The sequence below is a fragment of the Seriola dumerili genome, unplaced genomic scaffold, assembly GCF_002260705.1.
Source record: "Seriola dumerili isolate Sdu_G_001 unplaced genomic scaffold, Sdu_1.0 BDQW01000068.1, whole genome shotgun sequence".
NCBI lineage: Eukaryota > Metazoa > Chordata > Actinopteri > Carangiformes > Carangidae > Seriola > Seriola dumerili.
This window is the reverse complement of record NW_019174323.1, coordinates 8496383-8522139: the sequence shown is the minus strand read 5'-3', so window position 1 is coordinate 8522139 and position 25757 is coordinate 8496383. Positions and strand designations below refer to the sequence as shown.

Here is a 25757-nt window from a genome sequence, read left to right as displayed (position 1 = left end):
AAGAGATGAGCAGTCATTAAATACTGCAGAGCTGACATAATGACAGGAAAGATAAAAGAGAGGAAACAAAAAAAGGCCAGACCAATTCTCATCCCACAATGCCTCCCCCACCCCCCACCCCAAATCTCAAATCCTCTTATCCACACAGAGTTGGCGGGAAGACTGAGCTTTGTCTACTCATGATTGTATTCCCACAGTCCAGGCTATACAGTCATGTTTTCCAGTATCGTTTGGAGAACTCCCCTATTCTCCTCATGGTTAGAAAATTCTGGAGAAGAAAGAGACAAAGACACAATCAGCAAGCATAATCTACCCACCCGTAATACCAAATCAATTTGCCTCATGCCTTGGATAATGGAACCTATGGGCTTATTTTAGAAATGTTGGTTTGCTCAATCTGCCCATTGGTCCCACTTTAACTGAATGAAATATTTGTTTTTCTAATTTGCTGTGGGTTTTATTTTAATTGCACCATGCCAGGCATTTCCTTCTAGAGGAGCCATGTGGTTATTTTTCTCTCCCTGCAAACTCTATCACATGATAGTTGTGTGCATACATGTGAGATGATTTAGCCTCCTGCCCTCCATCCTGCTTTTCATCTGGCAAATGGTCATCTTATGCCACATCAACAGATAACGTGTTGGACATCATCACAATTTTTGTATGGCCAATTTATTCAGACAAAGCTCTCATGTCCCCTGTGCACACAAATGGTTTGAATTATTCTGAGAGCTTTTTTTTTTTTTTTTTTTTTTTTTCCCTGGCTTATTCATTTTCTGAAGCATGCGAGTCCCTCCAGAGCAGATCTTTGTTTCTCATTAGGAGGTAAATAGAGCAGGCCAAATGCTCATATGTTTATTATACACAGGAGGGCATGGTCACTGTTCTCAGCAGTTCAGAGCAGAAAAAAAGCTGGTTGCTTTCTTGACCTTTGTTTGCAGTGCCTGCAACCAAATGTCTGTTGAATTTACTGGGTAATAAGCTGCAAGGAACTGATGGACTGCAAGGAAGTTGGGTTCAACCTCATCAAAAGTTTTTATTGCACGCTTTTCCACAAAGGCTGTTTTTATCCAGAGTGAAAAAAATAAATGTAGAATCATAATCGTGGTCACCACACACAGGTCATTTTTTGAAGCAAAGTTTACACAGAATAAAACAGCTCCAAGAAATATCAAATATGCTGAATAGGAAGAAAACAAGAGAATACCCATATTGGATTACACAAACATGACAGTCAAACTGCCAAATGACAGCAACCAACAACTAAATCTTCTATATCTTTACAATGTTTAATGATAGGGATTAAATAAACAACAATCGAAATGAAAGTTAGAAAGAACATATTTAGCTACAGATCAAAAACTCAAAGTTAACTCAATCTGGTTCATCAGGACTGTGTGGGTGTGTTTTGATCAAATTTGATTCGTTTGTGGCAAAAGAAAGCAGCAGTGTTGTTGGATTCTTACATTCTGATTGATGTGTGGAAATAACCCGACATCACCTTTTTCTTCCCACTTAAAACCCAGAGAGAAGAGCACAGGCATAAACACAAACACACAAGTCTCTCATGTGAAATAACCAGTGTTGTTATTATTAATTTGGCAGAAAATAACGTGCTTATGTAGGATCTCATCAGTGATTAAGAAAATACATTTTCAAGGCCGTCAGCAGCAGGTTTATGACTGGAGGGCATTCAGAGAACTGAAACGCCGTGATTGCCAAACAACTGCCTAATTTACTGTTTCACCCAAACACATTATTTCTATCACTTAAATTTTAAGATAATTTGATGTATTGACCCTGAAAATGTGCCCCAAAGAGCTGGAATCAAAATTGCGATTCAGTTGCTTTCATGTGCTTGACTAAGAAACAATAATCTTCTAACTGTTGAAGTCCCTGATCCTGAAAAATTCAATTAGGTGGACCTTGACTAAACAAGCTTCCAGACAATCAATAAAAACTTACTGGAGCAAAAATAAAACTTGAGAACAAAATTAGTTCTCAGACGTGTCAGAAGCTCATATTTCCACAGGTAAATTATTCAGGGAAGTCTCGCCTAATTGCAATTTCCTTGATCACTTTTTGACTCCAAACCAGCAAGAGAGGTTTAGCCAAGTTGAGTCAAGATTATTGTATCCATGCTATAAGCTGGGCATAACCGTTTTATGATAGAAAATTCATCGAAAATCTTGAAACTTTTAAACCTGGAAGTCTGAGTGGAGGGAGAGTTATGAGAACTGGTTAAAAGCTGCAGCATGAGCTCTGCTTGTTGAGCAAACCCGTTCATCCACCACTTTTCCTTCATCCAGTGTTGTTCCTTGAGAGATAGCCGGTCGCTGGTAGTCTGACGTCTCTCACTGACCCCTTGTTAGAGCCCAGAGGTGAGATGTGTGATAGAGGCCCTTAGTGCTGATAAGGCCATCAGTCTGATAACTAACTCCCCCCAGCACAAAGCTGCTACTGCTGCTGCCACGGCTTCCATTAGCCCCACCAGACCGGCTGAATGCCTGCCCGCTCCCTCCTGCTCTATCTGAGGTTACATCCTCTGTTCTAAGCCCCTTATGCAAACCCTGCTTTCCCGTACTGAGATTGCTATCAGCAGAGATATTTATGTGCTGCACATGTTTCCGATTGTTTAACCTTTGGACCTGTGCTGTAGGTGCTGCTGCTGTCCCTGTGGGCTTGCAAAGAGACCTCTCTCCTGCCCTTGTAGGCAGACTCAGTCAGATGAGAGCAGAGGCTCTTGCTAGAGGTGTGTAATGGATTGGCAGGCAAGGGCACTGTTGAAATTGGTCACATGAAAGCTGAAGTCGACCCCGCACCTGCTTTCAAGTTTGGACAAATCTCATCAAAATGGATTTACTTTGGTTATTTCCTTGATTCTGCCTCTATTTTACATTTTACACTTATGCAGACGCCATTTATTTGTTTGCAGGTGCTATATATAGTAATAAATTGGCATAATTTAACACTGCTGATTCTGAGTAGTAAATCAAGTACTTGTAATCAACTTTATTTAGAATGAACAACAAGTACATTCTCTATGTATGTTGTCCCTGAATTAATCTGCAGAATGAGAATTGGCCTCAACTTTACTAAACTTGAGACATTTCCAATCTGTTCTGAAAGCCAGCTTTCAAAAATGCTCGATCGCATTCCCTAAAAGCACTACAGCTGCAGTGTCGAGAACAACTTAACCACAGAATACAAAGAAAAAAAATGAACAGCAGACAGCAGTTTACACTAAAGATATGACAGCGAGCAACAGTCATTTTCCATCTATTTCAGTGGCATTTTGCAGGTGAACCAAAACCTCTAAAGAGTTGCTGTCAGTTGAAAACTACAAATGAACTAAAGTATTCTGTTCATGCTGAAGATGAAGCGATACTGTTCAAATCCTGTCCAAATCCAACCACAGCAGATCCGCACCGACACGCCTCTTCCCCACAGAAAAGCCTGCCATACAAGTCACAATAACACACTAAACAAATCATCATAGGAAAACATACAAACTATGGTTTCTTAATGCAGAGCCATTCAGCCATCAAACATATTTAATTTTAATGTAGGCGTACTGTAAGTGATGCATTGTGGAGCTGTAGAGTGAAGGAAGCAATATGCAAAAATATATATGTAATTTAATTTAATCACATTATCAAGTCAACAGATACTCGGTTGTAATGGATTTGGATTGGAGACCGGCTAAGTCATCAGTAAAGCCTTTTTTCTAAGCAGATGCAGTTTACAGCAGTGCATTATATAATGAACATAGCTTGAGGTGATCAGAGATTTGACAGAAGTTGAAAATTAATACCATCTTATACATTGCAGAAGGTATTGCAAATGTAAATGTTCTGTCTCACAACAATACGCCATCTGGTGAACAGTGGACAAAGTTGTATAAAGTAGAGGTGGAAATAATGGAGTTATTTGGAAAAAAAAAAATCACAATTGCTAGCAGGTGTTTTTTGTAAGTGCTTTTTCACAACGTTGATAGGAAGACAAATTTGAGGTAATGCATTTGGGAGTTAGAGGAAGCCCTAGTTAGGAATCCAGCTAAACTGTCTGTGCATGGCAGATGTAAATCTGTCAGGAACACAAAAACTGATGTGCATATTAAAACCGTACGATCTACACCATAATGTAAGAAAATAACTAGGTAGAGATGAAACATGCCACTTAATGGCTCGGTAAAAACTAAAGTGAAATTCCATCAGTTGTTGTTGAGTAAATTCCCAGAGGCAGTAAAAGCGACTGCTGCCTCTCTGGAGTGTGTTATTCCTGCGTGTGTGTTTACCCTCATGTTTGTGGCATGTCATGCTTGAGCAGGATTGCTACGTTCTCCTGGGAGCTTTAGGAGGGCTCGGTACAGGTGATTTATTCCTCCTAATCTGTCCTGCACAGTAGCAGGCGGCTGCCTTCCTTCCACTCAGCATGAGTGAGGTGCTATCATCTTGCACGATCGTATTGATAATCACCTGCGGTCGTTATCGGCCCACGCATCACGGAGGTGGCAGCTTCCTGTTCAGCAGCGCCTGGACTCGTGCTGGGGGCTGACGTCCTGACATCCAGGAGGAGTCATGTTTGTGACCCTGAGGCCAAGTCAAGGGCGCTTACAACCCCCAGTGATGCCATCACCTCGATCAGTTATTCATTCTCCGCCCCCCCACCCCCCTGTAATGTAGGCTGTAGTAATCTGGCTGGAAATGCTTGAGTTGAATGCCAGATGTTGTTTTTACTGGGCATTTATGAAAAGCTGTCTGCCTCGCCTCAGTGATGTCATACACTTACTTGCAGGGAAGGAGGAAAATGTCATATGCCATTGTTATATATATCTGTAAGTAGTGATAATTTGCTGAATTATTTGAGATGTCATGACCCAGTCATGCTCAGTTTAGTTTAAAAGGTTTCTACAGTAAGTGATTTGTCATTTCCGACTGATTTGTCCAGACCTAATAATTTGCTCTCCTCTGGTTTGCACAATGTGACGACTAAACCAGTTAAAAAAACATATTTTCTACAATGGTGAAAGTCAGTTCTCCTAAAATGGTTCTAGACTGAAAACACTCATGTCTTTGAAATGAGCTCTTATTGAAATGTTCAGAAAGGAAGAAGAAAACAGGGGTGTTGTTGTAAATAACTTATCAGGGCTATACCCTCCTCAGTGCCGACTATCGCCTCCTCCCAACACACACACACACACACACACACACAATGTACCATACAATACAATTCAATTTCTGCCTCAGCATCAGCTTGGGCTAACACGGTCAAGCAAATGCCTATTTTCTGAATGGCCTGGGGGAGTTACGCTTTTCAGCTTATCAACTTTTATTAACCTTAGCACTGAGGTTTGCTCTTTGATTTAGATTCTTTGGGAAACACTGAAATTGGATTTTTTTTTCTCCCAACTCTCACTCCTGCTGTGACATATGCTCAACAACTTGTTACACAGAGGAGAAAAAAGTAAATGCTTGCTTTGGTTTGTTTGTGGCAATATTCTTTATCACAAGAGCCCATAACTTCTATGGCTTCTTAATTTCATGTCTTTCGGGTGTCCTTATCTCCCATGTTAACATGCATTAAGTGTTATGACCAGTAGCAAATGTCTGATATGAGATGCAGAGTGTAGCGAAGTCGAGGGGCCTATTGGTTCTGAGGGTATTTTTGGACACTGTAAATTTGCATGTCAAATTTTCCTGTTATGGTAACATCTATGTTCCTCAACATACCATCATGGAATAATTTAACAATAGCTTAACAATATGTTATTTTATGTATAAAGTGGCTTAAAAGCGTTTTTTATTTTTATTTAAAAACGGATCACACAACTGCTTGAATGTGAAAGGTGTCGCTCGTAGTGATGAACCCAAAGAAAATGATCACCCATCTCTGTAGTTCTCTTCAGATCTATGGAGCTTTTATTATTTTGGACCTGCAACTTTACTATTTTCGTTCACTCTCACAGCTCTCATAGTGTTGCTTCTCACCACATCAGGCAGCCACCTTCAGTGACAAAGCTCTAAAAACCCGCTGTATACTATAACCTCAGCACCAAATAACAGAGAGACACAGTTAACGTCTAGCCTGTGAATGTAGTGGAGCAGCCAATAACCCAGGTACAGTATTTTTCTCAGTTGGTGGAGACCAAAAACAGAGCTAAAATGAATCCAAATTAAAAACTTATGTTGCTCTTTGTCTGCAGGATATGTAAATAACTATAGGCTAAATTTATTTTGATAATTTGCCAGTGTTGTGTTTGTGGCTTGTTTACAGTGCTCCCAAGTGAAAAAAAAAAGTTGCTAGAATCATAAGAATTGACCCATAATCTGAAAGTAAAGTCATTCAGTGTGTCTAATTTCTAGCTTCTCAAGCCATAAGCAGTACAATCTAACAGGCTTTAAGATCAGTGATTGAATGTTTCTAACCATGGTGCTCTTTGGGAGTTGTAGTTGTATTCATTCCTCATGTTTTTTCATGTACACAATCTTCTGCCTTTTGACTTTCTATCATTTAACTAGAATTTTAACACGGTTTCTCTTAGTTTGCACTGTTGATTCAACTGGATGAGAAGTGCCCCAACCACAAGTCAACTTACATTATCTATGAGAAAATGAATAAGGTCTTTACTTCCTGACCCCTGAATGCCTACTCTGCTCCTCTTCGCACAGTATTAGATAAATACTGAATGCAGATTCAGCAATGTAGGCTCATTAAAGAGAAGAAAACAAAGTCCATACGGCATGGATAAGTTCACACATAATAACAGCGCACTGTGGCTGTACAGACTGTCTCTAAACCAGGCCTGCTAGGCTCCTGTCACTTATAGTGTCAAGGAAAACAAAGTGTGAAGCTTTGAAAACTGCCCTTTGCGTGAAGTGTGTATTTCCGCTTTCATTTTGCTTGGCAAGAAATTGTAGACTCCCCCCCCCCCCCCCCCGACTGGGCTCTGGATTATTAGCTTAAGCTCTCTAAAAATATCCCTTTGACTGTTTAAGCCTCTGACAGCAGTAACATCTCACACATTCTGATAGCTTTATACTAACTATGGCTGCAGAGGGCTCATGCACTCAGCCCGCCTTGTTATCTTTTACCTTGTTTGCCCGAGGAGGAGAAGGAGGAGAACTTACTGGCCCCCGAAATCTGCAACAGTCCTCTCTCCTTCGGAATCATCAAAGGCGAGCATGCAATCACAGCAATCTCCCAACAAACGAGATGCTTTTTTTTTTTTCTTTTTTTTTTTTTGAGCACGAGAGGATTTTGCCCAGATGTCACTCGAAGCACTTGTCATTGTTGCGACAGCTGTAGAGGCACATGGACCGTCATTTGAAAACTGTCGACCACAACATACCAAAACAGCACACGTCAAATATGAAACATACACAGCCTGAAACATAAGATTTTGGAATAGTAATGCTATGAGCCCTTTAAGGAACAGTGACTTTTATTGCCTATCATTTCAGTTTTATTGGCCTGCTTGTGTAGTCTCAGTAATTGCATATTTACCACCTTACAGTATTTATCATACAAATACATTAGGTTTAGCTGAGCTTATACTACCAAATATTTTTGATGTTGGCATCCATAACAGCTCATAGAAATTAATAAATTCCTAAAAGGGATTACTCTGTACACATGTGGCTCATAGACATTGCTTCAATTATCTTTTCTTCTAACACCCACTCTCTCTCTCGAAAAGCTTTTCTCACAAATATTATAGCTGCTAACTAGAGAGAGACGGAGGGTGAGATAGAGGCATGTGCAGCTCGACAGCACCATCGTTATTCCAGCCTTCATTCATGTGTCTCTTTTAAAATGTTATGAGATGAAATATCACTGTTTTGACAAGACATTTTCTAAGCTGCTCGTGTCCCTGCGAGATGCCTCATGCTCGTCTGTGACGGAGCGTTCCTGAGGAGAAAAGTCAATATGTGGTTGTAAATAAATGAAAACAAATGTGAGACCTAAGCCCTCGATAGATTGAAGAGGCGAAGGGAGGAGGGAAAGAAAAGACTACGCACCTTTACTCATTATAAAACTGCTCCTTGACTTCAGTGGCTAATTGACTAGCCTCTCAGTCTCTGTGTGTGTTGAAGGAGAAAGGGGGTGATGAATTGACATATTGCTGGCGCTGTGATGTTGATCCAATGCAGAAAGCCATGAGGCTTTTTCCTCCAGGGACCAGTAACCTTATTGTTCCATGTCATCTCCTCCCTATCTGTTTCAGGACCAGGTTGTCAACCTCTCCCCAAGGTCACGCAAACACCAGCACCCCCTCTGCAGATAATTGGATTATTTAAAATCATAGCATCAACTTATTGCCCCGTCTGGGGTCAAAAGTGAATTTAGTGCATGAGGTTGTCTGTCATGATTTGTGGCATCCTTTTGACCTGACAAGCAACAGCTTCTGTCGTCAGTTAAAGGATCATACCAGTGGTTTTGGCCTATTTACTGCTAATCAGATACTGTACATCACAGATAACCACATTGTAAACTATGCTGGTGAGTTTTAGATTTTTGGATGTATTTTCCCGACTATTCCGAGCTTCCATTGGTTTCCATTCATTTCTGTATTATATGAGAAATCAATTAACAGACCTTGAAACTTGTCTCAAAAGCTCTGATATGGTATAATTTTATAATTTTGGATACAGACACCATTGCAGACACCCACTGTTTTCCATCTGTTTCAACTCATTTCTGTGTGATGTGAAAATCAATTAGCAGAGTCTTGGAACTTGTCCCAAATTCCCAAGTCGGGACATGTTTTGGTTCTGCAGATCATGTATAAGTTACATTTTTGCTGAAAAATTTCAAATGCATGCCATATAATTTATGATTTTTGGATGTGTTTTCCCATTCAGCCATTGGTTCCCATTCATTTCTAAATTAGATGAACATCTTTTATCTGACTATTGAAACTTGTCCCAAAGCTCCTCAACTGCAAATAATATATACTTTTTGTCTGGTCATTTTCAAATGCATTATGTACAGTTTTAGATTTTCACCCTTCCGGGCACCCATTGGTTCCCATTTATTTCATTACGGTATGAAAATGACATGACAGACTCCTAAAACTTGATTGAGTTGTCTAATTCATAACAGTGAACATCCAATCTGCATGATTTTTTGTTAAATCGTTGTTGTATAGTAATGCAGTTAAATTGCAGATAAACATTGCATAAACATTGGTACAGGCCTTTAAATTGCACCTGTTAGGAAGCTGAAGCAACATATAGTAGATGCTGAATGCCTGTAGTGTTGGGGATTCCCAAATACCAGCACATATTCATGGTTTCAGTGGTGGTTTCATGGCTGGAGGCTGACATGGTGTTATCTCATGCTGCTATGGTAAGATGAGATGAAGTGGGGCAATAGATTAAATGGGTGGGCTGCATGCCTATTAAATCAGGAGTTGGCGGAGCAACACTAACTCAGGTTACTTATTCTCAAGTGACACGGCCACACATGTGAGGAGCAGTGTGAAGCGAGATGGCTTTACTTCCATGTCTGGAGTGTGACATTCTGCTCTGTTTCTGACTCTGTAATTAACCGCTCATTTGTGTGTGTGTGTGTGTGTGTGTGTATGTGTGTGGTTTTTTTTTTTTTATCTTTTCTAGGAGGCGGCCACATTTGCCAAAGAGCTGGGCTTTGAGGTGAGTTGACCAGCAATTGCACACTAAACAGATCCTAAAGGTTTATTTTTGCTGATAATGAAGTTCTTTTTGGACAGTGATTGATGTGCTATTATACTCTCCAGGCCTTGCAGCAGTTGCTATGGAAACCTGGCAGTCGTCATGGTTTCTTTGTTCAGCCAGCTCTCTGTTATGACGCACTCTGCTAGGTCTGCACCCAACATCGCCTACAGATGTTATTTATTGAATTTTGAAAAGCCTCTTGGGAAGCTGAGAAGTTGGGCATGGTTTCAAGCCTTTCTCTGCAGGCTCAGGGCTCATCAGGTTGCCTGGTTAAAAAGCCTCCTCATTATCTTCATTGCACTCAGGGATGATACTGTATGTCTTCTCTTCACTGCTATAGCATTACACCACACTAAAACACACTGTAGTCTTTAAATAACCAAATTACAGCCACCTGTGGTTTTACATTATAGAAATGAAAATTACAGTGCTTGTTACCCCATAGAATGTACACTATGTGTAAGTGGGGCTGCCTCTTAAGTGTAAAATGAATGCTCCCTTACTCTATTTTTTTTACTTGTTTTTTTGCATATTCCTCACAGTGCTATTTAAATGTGAAATCAAAAACACAAATTGTGCGTGAGTTTTTCAAAATGGGCTCAGGTATTTTAAGTGCCTTCTCTCTTTCAAAGGTAGAGCTGCCTTGAATATGGCTCTGCTCTGTGTGAATAATTGTCATCCAGAATCACTAACGGTGTGATCAACGTGACTGGAATAGAAATGCAATCCTGATGGCAGTGACAGGTTTAAGAGAGGAGTAGGGATGAAGGCAGGAAAAAAAACGGGGGGGCTCACATGAAAAAAAAAAAAACCACAAAGGGCAAAGTGTAGACTCTCCTAGTAGTTACAATTCTTTGACATTTTCCATGTCAACCTGATTTGCCAGAACACTCTGCAAAATTGTATTGGATGAATGTGTTTTCTCAGATAACATCAGTGGTGTGTACTGTACTTTCTGCATTTCTAGATGGATGCAGTTCAAAGAGGTTTTCTTCACAGTTGTTTTTTTTTTTCCCTCTTGTCACTTTATGATGACAATTTTCCTGGCATCGCACAAGCGGGCACACATATCTTACACTGACAAGTCTTCAAAATACGAATATATACACTATAGAATAGCCTCTAGTTTAAAACAGAAAATAGAATTAAAGGACGTTTGTTATTCAAACATACACAATGCATTTGTAATGTACTGTAATATGAGAACACAATAGTTCTGGCGATATTTTTCCTGTTATAAATAAATGCGTGTATAATCACATACAATAATCAAAAATCATGAGATTCAAGATTCATTACTGATCTTGGGAATAGTAGTTTGACAAAAGGTTCTCAACACAAGATCCGCTTCCTGGAAAATTTTCAGGGCTTTCAGTCAAATACCATGGCTTTCATCAGCGGAAGGACTTTGCTCAGTTGTCACGGAGAGGGTTAAAAGACGGTGTCTTGCGTCACATCCAACAACCTGTTATCACACAAATGGAATTATGTCAATGTAATTGAACCATCTCCATGGCAACTGAGCAAACTACATACGAGACATGGCTGAAAGCGCCCGAAAATTTCCAGCAAGCAGATCTTTCGGGAAGGATGTTCTGTCAGATCAAGTTCATGTAAAATTCCATTTGTTTAAGCATTAAACACAATTCCACATTCGTACAAACTGCAGTGACTCTTTTTGACAACATCATCCACAATCAATCACTCAGAGTTTTGCAAAATTATAGTTTAATCAATCAGAAAATTGAGAATTATCATCCAGCTGTAGCTCAGAAAAGACCAAAAAGTACAAAACACCAAAAAGAAATAACTGCTGTCAGAAACTAATGCACAGTAGTGTGTGGCCCTTTTGAGGGGCACTGTGATTGGATATTGTTGTAGCTGCAGCCCACTTGGCAATTTGTGATTCCAAAAACACCACATGATGCACTTTGGATGTATTATAAAACACTGTTATCATCACATTATGGATGACTAACAAAAGTGACAGCAGCACTTCTTCAGTCTAAATACAAGATAAAATGCTTGTCCTCTCCAAAACAGCAATCAGCAGATCTGAACACACTCGCCTGATTGTGATCTGTTTCCTTTAAATGCTCAAAGAACTATCTGCATCACAGCTCTAATTGAATCTTTCCCTGGCAGTGTTTCTCAAGCAGCCTGCAGTGCAGACAATCGGTTTCTCACTGGCTTCAACACAGAAGCACAATTTAACACCCTTGTAAAGCTTTCATATTTCACGGTTTGTTGATTTATGTCTGATCAATTGCCTCACAATCGTAAATATTGCCATTTGTCAGCAGTAAACCAAATTGACCATATCATTTGTCAATTCATTTGTTTTTTTGCTCACGCTGTACATTATGTTTCTGCATTATTTTGCCATAGGAAGTCGCCAGGTGAGTATTTCTGCCAGGCAAAAAAGAGGAAGTTGTCTATGTGTGTGCTTGTGTGTGTGTAGCTGTGCCCTGCTCAACAGCCATGATGCTTACCCTGCCACCTCTGGCCCCTTAGAACCTTAGTAGAGTAGAGCGCCTTTTTTATGTCAGGGAACATAAAACCAAAGGGTGACAATGTGCCGAAGCCTTGTGCGGTTTTGCATTCAGTGTCTGGAGGAGTGCTTGTGGTTACATCCAGTCACAGTGACAAATTGCCTTTTTTTTTTTTTTTTTCGCTGTCGCTTGCTAACAGCCTCTGTATTAACCTCACCATTAGCACTTACTTAGAGTGTTACACCCATTTTTCCTCGGCCCAGGGTCTCCCCGGACCTCTCAGGGCTGATTAAAGGACGTTTGGGAAGCATTTAGAGGTGTAAAAGCTCATTGGTTTGAGTGAGCCAGTGTGGCTGGTGGTATTGGGCTGGAAGCCTATCTGTCTGATTACTCCCATAACCACAGTATTTGCTCACCCTGAAGGTGCTGGAGTGTTAGCTTTGATACAGATGCTAGAGGCGTCCACGACCCTTAATGCTAGCTCCTCAGTGTGCTGTATTACAGAAAAGCAGAGTCCACCCCACTGTGAGATGGCGATAAAGACATTGCACCTGCTCATAGTACATCATGATGAGTTAATAATAAAGTAGCACTGACAGGTGTGGGTTTTTTTATCCCTCTCATGATCAAAGGCAAGCACTCTGGAGAGTTCTGTCGTCTCCAGGCGAGAATATCCATTCTGTGCAGATGCTGAGGAGAAATGGCCTGTTTCAGGAAGAGAATGATACAGTACACGCACCACATATCCCCTCAGCTTGCAGAAGTAGCTTTATCTGACAACAGCATATCTTCACACGCTTATTTTCATCTCACTTAGGTAATATGACATTCTAATACTTTGCAGCTCGCCTGTAACTGCATGGAAGCGTCATTGAGCGCTTCTATTGATCTTTTCTTAAAACGGTTTCATCGCCCATCTGGTTCCATTATCACTTGATCCGTCGGTCAGGATGGGAAAAATCTGACCTCTCTCATTCACAAGGGTGATCGTTGATTAAACTCCTCACACCTGGCTTGCCGTAACACATTCATTCAACGTAACATACTCACCCAGTGGTCTGGTGTTTTTTTTTTTACAGACAGATGACATCGCAGAGATTGCAAAGAAGACCCAAAACCTCCCCAAGGAGAACACAAAGAGGCAGCGAGTGGTGGTCTTCACTCAGGGCAAGGACGACACTGTTGCAACTGTTGGTAGGCCATTTTTGTTTTCCGTTTTTGTTGGCTTATCTGCACATACTTTCACTTAAGTACCACTCGAGGCCATCCCAACTTTGGCCCCTTTTGGACATCTTTACCCTTCATTTAAGCCTCATATCTCAAGACTGCAGAACACAGCCTTAAATAGATGCTCGATCGCTGACTGAAGAGAGCCGAATGCTATCAGTAATTTCTTTGAAGTTAACCTCCAATATTGACACCAGATGTTAAAAAAAAAAAAGAATGCTTGCACTACATTCTGTCATTTCAGAGCATAAAAGAAGTGTGGGGGATGCAGAGAGCAGGCATTGATTTGTGAAGTACTTCTAACTTTGTCTTGGACAGACTCCAGGCCAGTCCTCAGCAATTTTTAATGCTTCAACTCTTACATCCTGGCCTTTTTGTCATGTAAAATGCTGCCAGAGTGACCTTGGGGAGAGGTTGACAACATTGGTCTTCAAATCAATCCAATTTCTTTTGATACAGGGCATATTTGTTAGTGGGACATTAAAAGGCAGTGTCATCGTAACTGAGCAGTGGTTGCAGGTTTAAGCGGTGTGGGGAGAGATGATGGTTTCCGATTACTGCTGGGAGCCTTTGCCTTTGTTTGGAGCCACAGGGTGTCTCTCCTCATTGCCCTTGCAGTTCAGACTAGTCGTGCACGGGGAGAGATGGCCTCAGGTGAAGACTCCAACATATCACTCATCACTGGGGACTGCAGAAGCACAGCTACAGAATGACTGTTAGCACTACAGGGCACTGTCTTCACATGTGTCCAGTGTCCTCAATTTCATACTGGTAGCAAGAGTATTTACGAGCTGAGGCTTTGTACAGTATGACATTGATAGCATTATTACACGATCAATAATTAATGGTGTCTTTTCTGCATTTCCTTTTGTGATGATTTTTTTTTATCTGCGATCTGTGCTGTCATTTTGGCCAGAACTCTCAAGAGACTATCTTGGTATAATGAAGGTTAAAGTGGGAGTATTCTATATTTTTATATAAACAATGGGTGAAACAACAAGGCATAATTTGAAAAGGGAGTGATGAACTCAGAATTATTACACGACTCAGCAGTTATCCTCTGCTCTACAGAGGTTTTTAACGTCTCTTTGCACGTTGTTTTGGTTTTACGGCCCGCAACTTTACATCAGCACCATGTACAACCACAGTAGGCAATAATTCAGCAATAAAGCTCTGATAGACTCACTGTAAGCTACCTGTCCAGCAGTAAACAGCAGAGAAAGCAGACATAGTGGAGAATTTAAGAGATAGATATTTCCCTCAGGAGTTGGTAGAGACTAACAATAGGTTTAAAGGAGAGTGAATGTTGGAATTACATGCATTAGGTGGCAAAATCATGACTCTAAAAAACTATTATCAGTTAATCATATCTACTTACGATATATTATGATAATGTGTTAATATGCTGTTTAACTATATAATGCCCCTATGGTATCTTCTTTGTAATGAGTTGTAAAGCTGCTTGATATGGTTGAAATCAATATAAAATTAAAATAACACTATAACACTACAATTATTTTAACGATGTCACACCATGCCAAATATATATGCAAAATTACATTCAGCGAACTGTATTCTACTCTTAAGGGCAACACATACAGGCCTTGTGTTTTTATATCCATAGCCCTAACTGGACACACACAAGTAGTTGTGATATAGAAGTTGGGATATGTTAATCTGAACAACAAATTTCAATAAAATTGCATTTTCTGGCGCGTCTCTGCAAGAAAAAAAGTTGCTAAGTCGTAACCTCCGGGAAGGAAAATGAAGCCAACACAGAAGTGCCAAAGACTGCAGTTCCTCGAATGACCACTTGAGGCTGTCTCCAAAAGTGAGTCAATCCCAATAGACTCCCATGTAAAAATGCCCAACTTTACAGCAGAAATAAATATGTTTGTAGCCTGGTACAAAAAAAACAATTTTTTTATATACAGTGACTCACTTGTTAAAATTGTATTAAAGTTATGCATTACATGAGGGCAAGCTGCTACAGACCAGCATGCACCACACCCCACCTCTTTGACCATTTTTGGATTAGCAGCGAGTCAGGCACTGCCAAGATGGCAACGGCGGAGCAGCCCACTCTGAGTTCTAAACCGCTCTTAAGAAATCTATGGGTGACGTCATGGAGGCTACATCCATTTTTATTTACAGTCTATGGATGTCGCCTGTGCATAGGCTTGCAATAGGCAACAATTGGCACGGGTGTTCAGATGCACATTATATTGCTACTTGTGTGTGCTGCTCTTGATGCATTACATCAGACAAAATGCTTCAGGCTTGTACAACTGAGGCTGACTTGCTTGGAATCATTAATTCAAGCCACAGAATTTTGTAAAAGAGCAGGGTGATGTGATTATATCATCGCAATACGATTCATGTGAAAGTCGGTAAATGATAAGTAGCATTTATTTTAGCTGAACAAGCTCATTTGAATTTTCATTATGAAAGTGGAATTCCTGGAAGTGAGTTTCCTTTCATGAGAATTTGAAAAGAAGTCTTTAAGCAGAAGCCCAACAGTTAAAAAGAACAGGAATCCATCCATTGTGCTGGAGGTGATGGATAATTCCTCCCTGCTTCTCTCATTGCTCCAGCATGAAGACAGAGCCGTGCGCCACGGTGAACTTTATATAAAATACATGATGAATGCAGGCGGGATGAAAGACAATGCGTTTCAGATGTCATCTACAAAGGCAAACATGATAAATGTCATTGACTGTGCTATCATTACAGTGGAGCAGTTACAGTAGTAGGTGCAGCAGAATTGGTGTGTGTGTGTGTGTGTATGCGTGTGTGTGTACGTGTATGTGTGTGAACATCACGGTTCATGCCAGCCAAATAAATGTCAATGTAAAAAGAGAATTAAAGATTTTCATTTCCCAGAGGCGGCGCTCTAATAAACTTGATCTCTCATTTTGTTTGCAATTTGTCCTCCTGTCAGGATTTGATCATTTGCCAGCCTCTGCATGTCATGTTAAACCATTTTATAGTGATTAAGGATGGGAGAATGCCTTCCCCCGTGGTATAATTCTCCAAAAAGAGATGTCAATTTGTTATTGTTCTTTTTTTTTTTTTTTCTCCCTACCCTTCATTTGGAGCCTTTCATCACACCACCGCTTCAAACGTGGCTTTTAAGAGCTGGGAGCACGGGAAATGGCCCTTTATTTAGCTGCCACTGACACTGCTGAACTACACTGGGCTTTTGCTTATACACCCATTAAAGCAGTAATTAAGATCATTGTGCCCTGAACCTTAACGGTGAGGAGATCTAATAAACGATCATTCAGCAGGGGTTGCCACTCTAATCGCTGATAAGGACTTGATAAAGCCTGACTCGGCTTCTCGGCGAGTTTTAGAGCTCTCAAGGGGGCAAGGCAGGCAGATTTCAAGTTTGAAAAAAAAAAAAAAGCCCTGATCTATACATGTTAATCAAATGAGGTAGAGAAAGAAGTGAATACTGGATATAAGACAAAAGACTCTTTTCTGTTATTTTTTTTTCTAAAAGATATGGTAATTTGTCATTCACCAAAGTTAGATTAAACATTGAAGAATTATTTTAAGATGTACTTGAAGAAATTTAAATAGTCTCCTTAAAAAGCGGGATGTTTATATTCTGCCCCTCATAATAGACAAGTCAATTAACAGCCTGTGCTATGAGAGAGACCTCCTCCTTTTCCCTTGGCATCTCTCGCTGAAGTGTTTTCTTTCATGTCTCTCTGAAAGGATATTGGTTGGCGATGATCTTTTGCCTGTGGTTACAGTAATTACAGGCATATGTATTTTTTTTCTAACTCAATTGTGAACAAAGATGCTGGTTATGATAGGGAAACAGATTGAATGTCAACTTGCTCCTAACCTGTCGCGTTTGCCAAGAAAGCGGTAACGTTTTCCTCTCCGAGGCTCGGAGTTTGGCTGAAACGCAGCAGGAAACGTTCCAGAAGAAGTATTCTCGGGCAAGTTTCTCACACAAAGATGTTGTACTTAAACTCTGTTGAGTCCTTTCGCTCATGCCTTTTAGCAAAATAGTCATGTGTAATTGAGCCACTTGGCAGCTCAGTGTTTAGAAATTATGTATTAATTGTTTTACTTGTGTAGATGATAAAGTGAGACTTGAATCAAAGTTAATTTTAATGACCTGCCAACTATTTGATCCACCTGTTATCTGTCAAAGCAACAGTATTGAGCGCTGGAACGCCACCAAGTGAAGCGTGTCAAAACAATGCTCCATATGCTCATTTTCCAATAAAGGCTAGGTCATCTTATTTGCATGTACAGTCTCTTTTTGTACAGTCAGTGTTGTGCTGTGAATTGGCATTGTTCAAAAGAATAGTCAATAATAAAGGACTTAATTGATACTCATTTCAAAGAGACGCCTGTTGAAAGAATTTCTCAAGTTTAATCACCACCGTTCAAGAGTTGTAATGAGGGAATTATGAAAAGCGAATTAACAAAAGCACACAATTATAGCTTTACTGCAAGGAAGTATTTGAATTCCTTCGAGTTTCTTCTCCATTTTTTTTTTTTTTTTTTTTGTCCCCTGTTGCAGTTTACCTGTCAAAGCATAGCCATACTGCACCCCCACGTATTCACTACCAATCTGCTGCTTCGCTCATTTTTATTAAACCAAATTCTAGGATAAAGAATATATTAATGATTTAAAAAAAAAAGTACAGCGAGTTTTATTCATTGAAAATAATGTTGTGGATGTCATTACAGTTAAATGTGAAATCAGTTCAGCAAAGTGATGTTTTCAGACGTTCGACAAGCCAGTAACAACAGAGTCAGAGTATTTTGGCAGGAGTGTTTTTTTCTTCTTTTTTTTTTTTTTTCATTGCCATTTCCATGACAGATTTTTGCCAATGAGATCTTTGTTACAGATGGCTGGGGGATTGTTGGCCTGTAACTTGAGTTAACATGTCAGTCAAACTTAGTAATTCACATCAGTGAGATTATGTGAACTTTCCCCCAGCAGCAGAGAACAAACTCTGAATGTGATAATAGAAGCAAGAGGAGTATGGGATGTCTGTTGTACCATGTTTATGTAAGTGCCATTAACCAGCATCATGCAGCCCACAGTGGACTAATCAGTCAGGAATGTGAATAGGATGTCTTTTAGGTGCTGAGATTCAAATTCACATGTTCACATCTACATGATTTACAAACAGTTTAAAGGGTTTTGAAAAACATCTCTCTGTTGTCATATTCAAAAAAAAGACTAAAATATCAAAGTACAAGTCCAGACACATGTACCTGCTGAGCACTCCCTCCAGCATCTGAGAGTTTATTTGTGGTTATGATTTGTGGCCAAAATTAATGAATTTGCAGCAGTTCTAAACAAAAAAGGCAGTAAAATTTGAACCTATTTTTAAGTTATTATTTTGGATTGAGTATGTTGTATAGATTGTAGCAAAATTTGCAATGCTTAAATTTGGGTTACATGAAATTGACTTGACTTTATTTAAACAAGACTGTCAGCCTCTGTGAAGCTTTACTTCTGTACAATGTTTCTTTAAGCTAAATGCTAATTTCAGTGTTGATGTTTATAATGTTAACCACATTCACCATTAGTTTAGCATATTAGCATGCTAATATTCGCCACTTATCACTAAAGATGACACTGATTTTGACCTGATGATGGCGCTATATGAAAAGTCAGAGTTATTACAGTTCATCCTCTGGGAACCATGAATGTCTGTAAATAGCAATCTGAGATATTTCAGAATGGACCAAAGAGGACCTACCATGCTAACCCTGATACTGTAAGCAAACTTGTCTCAGCCTATAAAAGGACTTTTGTGGACATCAAGGCTGCATTTTTGGGTGGTTCTCAATTTGTTTATTTTATCCTGAAATTTCCAGAATTGAAAAATTAGGTTGAATTGGGTTTTTTTGTGTGAAATAGATTTCGACTTTTGAGTTAAACACACAACAAACAACACCATCAACGCAAGCGTTTCAATATACACCAAAGTACAATTAAAGAGTTTCCCAATTCCCAGTGAAATGATTTTTTAAAGGATTTTAATAAGAATCCAAAAACAGAGCTGTTAATTGCTACCTGACACCTCTGTATGCATGTGTTATCACAAAGATGAGCGTTACCTCAGGTGAGAGGTTACCTGGTGGCAAACTGTCTTACTTAAAAGACCTGATTCTTCCCTGTGCCGCCCCCACTGGAGAGAGCAAGCATTTTATTTTAACTTCTGTAAACATATTTACACACAGTTGTTTCTATTGGATTTCTTGGCTCTAATAAACAGCAGAAGAATCTGTGCTGAACAAGTGCAGCAGCTTCAGATTTTAAAGCATGCCGTTTTATAGCCGCAAAGTGCATCGCATGAGCACGACCACATCTAACGACTTGAGTTCCTTAACTGTGGAATAACTGACAAACTGGAATTTATTATTGGCACATTTTTCATGTGCGGTTAATCATTTCAAGAGGGAGGAGGATTCTCAGGCTTCATCTGTGGCATTAATTAAGCAAAGTCGTTATGCTACTAATTAGCTGATCCTAAAAGGATTCTTGTCTTATTGTAATTTATTATCAAAGTGACAATCAGCTGCTTTCCTTTAAAGAGAAAATGTGTCATTATGAAAATACAATCTAACTCTTTATCTGATACATCTTCAGTACCTGACCCGTAATGCATTCACATTCTGCTCTATAAGATGTCATTTTCAACCACAACTTGAGTTTTGCTCACAATTTTCTTTGACATCAGGTGTTGAGCATATGCTCGGCTGCTGGTTGTGTATCTTTTTGCCCTGTAGGACAAGGATAGAAATGTATTCAAAGATTGATAAGGTGGGGTGTCTCATCTGCAGCTCAGATATTCTGTGAGCCTTTGTTAGATTAGCAGGGAGCCTCATTAAACAACTTTTTTGTAGATTTTTTTTTTTTCTCATGTTCTCCTTAAACTCCCAACCTTTTTTTGTCAATAAGAGGTCTGTCAGCCTCCTCATGTTCCTTTTATCCACATGTCAGTCTTTTGTCTACTGCACCTTTTTGAAGGTTCACGTCGGCACCAGAGCCTTGGATTGTTTGAAGATTGTGTGAGTGGTTTAGATTGTTCTGACATAAGTTGCTGATTTAATGTCACTCTACACCTCTAGACTTTGTCATCTGGTAGATTTTTGTTCCCCCCCCTCCCCCCTCTCCTTTAAACTGGAAGTCTCTTTGAAGTGCATATGCTACTGATAATTGAAGCAGTATAATCCACTGAAGATAATAAGAGACCCTCATTTAATGGATTCCGTTTTGAACTGGAACGACTCACAGTAACTGCTCCTGCATTGTTTTTAATTTATCAGAGCGCTCACCTAAAGCTTTAGGGATGTTGATATTTTTTGTATTTGATTATCTGTTGCTTTTGGAGCATTTACTCAGAGTCAGTGCAGGACATTGCTTTATTTACACAAGTGTCCAAATAATGTCTAATTTAACTAGTCTTTTGTGTTGAAACAAATTCATCCATTGACAGAAAAAAAACAAAACAAAAAAAACTGAACATTTCTGAATATACAAACAAGCAATTTAAAGATTCCACTTTGCGCTCTTTTTGAAATAATAAAAAAAAATTAACAAGACTTCAGGTGTCCAGCTATGCTAGCAGCTCTTTGTGGCTGCACTTAGTCTCGAATTTAAACATAGCAACTTGGAGCTAAAGGCTAACGCCAGCATGCTAACACACTCGCAGTGACAACATTAACATGCTAATGCTAAGCATGTGGGTGTTCAGTATAATAGCTTAGTGTGTTAGTGTGCTAACATTTACTAGAAAAACACTAAACGGATTGATTTGTTGCAATCCATCCGGTAGTTGTGGAGATAATCCATAGATTATCCATACAGCCATGAGACTAGCAAATATTCAGCTTTGGTGATCATAATGATGCTACGTGAAGTTTCTCGTTCTATTAAGGTTGAAATCTTAATCTCTTGAAAGCTTTGAGTTACTTAACTCTTACTCAAGTCATAATCTTCCATTGTAGGATACTTGTTTAAAAAAAAACAATATTGAATGCTAAAGAACTAAAATCAAATTACCAATTATAACAAAGCCTTGCTGTGCAAAATCAAATATGAATTTTGTTATAGTTACAATCAAAGAAATAATGAGGCACTTGGGGGGTAAGAAAAATAAATTAAAATGCTAGCTTTGACCTGTAGTTAACAGCTTTCCTGTGTCGTGACCACAGGTGAGAAGGTGACCATGTTCCCTGTTTTGGACATCGACCAGAACGCTATTGTGGACACTAACGGCGCAGGAGACGCCTTCGTGGGAGGTAATGCATGAAAATTCTTCTCTACACAGCTTGACTTCCATGTATATTCCCAATTAACCTTTGATTCTGGTCAACTATGTAACACAGTAATGTCTACAGATTATATGAGTGTGACATTTAGCCTGCTGTTTTTACTCCGTACGAGCTCATCATGGCACCACATAAAACAGTCATCATCTGGGTCCTGTTGTGGATGAAACAGCGTTGTCCCTTTTTCCAGAAGCCATTAGTACTGACTCGTATTAGTACTAACTGCTCCCCAAACTATTTTGGAAGTGATGGATGCTTAAAGGTTGGCCTTTGCTCCTCTGTCTACCCAGGATTCCTCTCTGCGTTGGTCCAAGAGCATGCATTGGAGGAGTGTATCCGGGCCGGACACTACGCCGCCAATGTCATCATCAGACGGGTCGGTTGCACCTTCCCAGAGAAGCCAGACTTTCACTGATGCATCCGAGCACTGCTCATTTGTCTTTCCCACAAGATACTTGGATATGTATGCTTCTTCAGGATTTTCTGTACATTTTTTTCTATTTACAGTGACTGACTGCATGGGACTAAGTGCTGCAGCTTGGATATTTTATTAAGCTCAAATAAGCAGCTCAGATGTTTTAATACAATCATAACAATGTACTAGTATCAAATGTTGGAATATTATGGTCATGTTAAAAGGAGTATTCCACTGAAAATCAACTTTTTGAGTATCAAAAACTCAGCGCCTATAGATGTGAAAGGTGGAAACTTCCCAAACCACTCCTACAGCATAATCGGCTTCTCCACCATTGATCCATTTGTTCTCTATAGTTAAAATTCATAGTTTCTCTTTTCAGGAAGTAGTGTATTTAGTGACTTATTTGCTAAGTGGCGATAGTTTACATCATACTGACGATCGGATCAGTGGTGGAGAAGGAAATTATCCTGCAGGATGGGTTTGCAAAAAGTTTCTGTGGACATGTAGCTCGATGTAGTAGACATGTAGACATGTAGTTTGTTTCTTGCTCCTTCATGGAGGAGTTCCAATCGATTCTAATGATTACCCAAGAGTCAAGGCCAAAAATACCTATTTAAACACTCATAGAAACTTCTCAAACCATCACTCATGCGTAATCTACTTCTCCACTGATCCTTATGCTCAATATGTCCCTAATTATTAAAGCTTCACCAATAAATTGCTAATTCCACTGCTTCTGAGCTTTGAAAAGCTAATAGCGTGAGAATCGTCCTTCACAAAATGGCGAGCTACAAACTTTGTTGAGCCTCCTTTCAGGCCTGCAGGTGCTGAGTGTTGTGATACTGTAGTCTATAAAATTTAGTAAATTTTCAGTTGAATATTCCTTTACTATTCAGCTGTAATACTGCAAAAAAAAAACATGGATTGGGGTGCCATTATGAGTGGCTGTCCAATATCAGGAAGTGAAAGTTTTAACAGGACAAAACTGGAAAGAATGTTTTTTTGTTATTATACAAATAAAACAATATTTAACTCATCCTGTCGAGATACAACTATTGAAAAAACATATGATATTTTGTTTTACCAGCAGCTGAAATTTCTGTAAATACACCAACAACAACAACAAAAACAATGTTATAACACACTGGTTTGTGGATTTCCCCATTATTTAATCAGCCAGAGGCTCCCTCGTGCTAATCACTTTTGGACAGCTCAACACCCCCCATTATGGAGGGCACAGAGGATTGGGGGGTGGGGGGGTTGGGGGCAGGACCAGCCTGGTGTCCTGGCTCCGCTCAGTCACCCCCCACTCTTGCTCTTTGGGTCCTAACTGGACTCTCGGGGTCTGGAGCTGCACGGCAGGGCTACAGGAGATCATTTTTCTCAGTTTAGGGATTAGTGGTTGCTCTTCGTGGCGATCATTAGAGGGACCTGAAAATTAGGCTGATCCTTTAGACCCAGCTGTGCTGTCGCTGGGGGTTGGAGACAAGGATCAGAGGGTGGCCCCTCCCCTTACACCCCCCACCACCCCCTTCCCACTGACTATGGACCAGCAGAAGTGTTGGGCAGTGTCTCAAGTGTTTTGTGGAAAACAATTCAACACTCATCTGTTCTACAAAGGAGTGAGCTTGAGAATAACATTTTTGATGCCCTAGAACAACCTGTTACATCATATTGTCTTTTATTTTCTCCGAGCATGTCAGGAGGAATCCAATTTTTACTCTCCCTGCACTAGAGCTCAGTTTTCTGTAATGAGGCATAGTTTATGCATTTATGCTAATCGGGGCCATCTAGGTGAAAACATTCTCCAGCCAAAATGTTATTAACAACTTTGAGACACTTTTTTTCATCAGCATTTTTTAAGGTTTCACACAGATGCGCTTTGAAAAGGACCACATTTCTGATTGGGCAAGATCACACTCCATGGCAGCTGGTTCATTTGCTTCTCAAGATGACAGATGGCAAAACACAAACACAAAAAGAGGGAGCCATGATTAAGTAATGAGAATGCCTGCCACAATAAGGAAACTACTAAACATACTTTTCTCACTTTTCCTGGTAAACTTTTGCTTTGCTCAATGAATGCAAGATGTGGAAAAACAAACATAGAATGTGTGCATTTAATTTACATTTTATAATACTATGCTATCTGTTTTGTAAGATAATGAGCTGTAGGCATTTTGAAAATGTTTAATGCCAGTTTTATTGTGTAGCAGCAATCTACAAAATCTCTTTTCATTTACTGTTTTGAGTTCAACACGCTGTAAACAACTTTGAAGTAGGGGGAGGAAAAACTTGACTTTGTGATATTTGCCTACAAAAGTGAGTTCACGACCAGAATATATTTTTCTGAATGCAGGCAAAGGAGTAACTGGGGCCCTGGCCAGTGTTTTGCCCCGCAGATGGGCAGCAGTGTTTGTGAACACCAGTGTGGCAGTTGGCAGGGATTGAGGAGGGGGATGGGCAGATTGCAATGGCACATGCTCCAATTCAAATTATCCCTGGACCCATGCAGCAGTGGAGGACCTGCTGGGGCCCAGGGTGGCATTCATTATAACCAGACACAGGCAGGTTTGGTCAGTGCCTCCATCATGACACCAGTCCTACATGCATCAAATCTGAACCCTCTTCATTCCCATTACAGCTGCTTTGACAACAGCAACTCAGTGAAATAACATTTTATTTGCATGTATTTACCACAAATTGTCAGTAAATAGTTTGATATAAATGTCAAGGACTGAATGGCAGGAAGATACTGAATGAACTGAATCTACTGAAGCAGTGTAAATGGGACGAACGGGTAAACAGAAAGCATCCACAAGGTCATCAAGGTAAAGTGAGGTGCAGCTGATGAAGATGCAGCATAATGATACAATGACAAGACTATGAAAACATGAATTAAATCAATCCAAATCAAATTACACATCAAATATGTCTTTCTAGAGGGGCTAAATGTTTTCATTTGAGATCTTTTCAAAGCTGCCTGTAGAGTACAGTATGTGTTTGTAATCTGATGGGAAGTTACCAATTATCTCTCTAATTACATCTGTATTACTGCATGAAAAATGAGCTTTCTGGCATTTCTAATGCTGCCATAGAGTTAGTGAATGAGCGAGGGGAGCGCAAATCTAAAGACTGAAAATTTAATGATCTACATTATTGCTAACAACTTCTGCTCTTCCTTGGGTATGGTGAAGTTAATTAGCAGATTAGGGTGTTAGTGTATAATATCCCATACTGCCCTGGGTTAAATTGGCCAGTGCATGAAATAGCTCATTTTGAAATAAAAGTCTGGATTTATGTGTTTATGTCAAAATGAATCACATATGATCTTATATCTGCTGCACATCAATGGAATTTAAAAATGCCCATAGGGAATAAATGTTAATAGGAGTGTTATGACATAAAAATGTTATGTAGCCTGCCGAGACTAATCCACCAGAAACATGAAGTGTAAAAAATGTTCCTCTTGGCTCATCACTGGACATGTTGATGGAGGGGGGAAAAAGTGAAATTGACAATATCATTGTAGGAGCGCACTAAAGGGGCGACGGTCCGCTCCACTACACTGAAGTAGGGATGTCTACAGTGGAAGAAGAAGAA

The 25757-nt window shown here is 39.8% G+C and overlaps 1 protein-coding gene across 4 annotated transcripts in view; it reads left to right on the top strand.

Moving 5' to 3' along the window:
• The window catches only part of LOC111220207 (adenosine kinase-like), a 108648-nt gene extending 83576 nt beyond the window's left edge, over positions 1-25072 (top strand). For 2 of the 4 annotated variants that reach the window (XM_022743216.1, XM_022743214.1), the window contains exons 8-11: positions 9621-9656; positions 13270-13384; positions 21620-21706; positions 22027-22151. In XM_022743216.1, the coding sequence (XP_022598937.1) occupies positions 9621-9656; positions 13270-13384; positions 21620-21706; positions 22027-22151 (363 nt within the window). Of the gene's footprint in view, positions 1-9620; positions 9657-13269; positions 13385-21619; positions 21707-22026 lie in introns of all 4 variants that reach the window. The other 2 variants (XM_022743213.1, XM_022743215.1) reach the window with 2 other exon arrangements.
• The last annotated feature ends 685 nt before the right edge of the window (positions 25073-25757 follow it).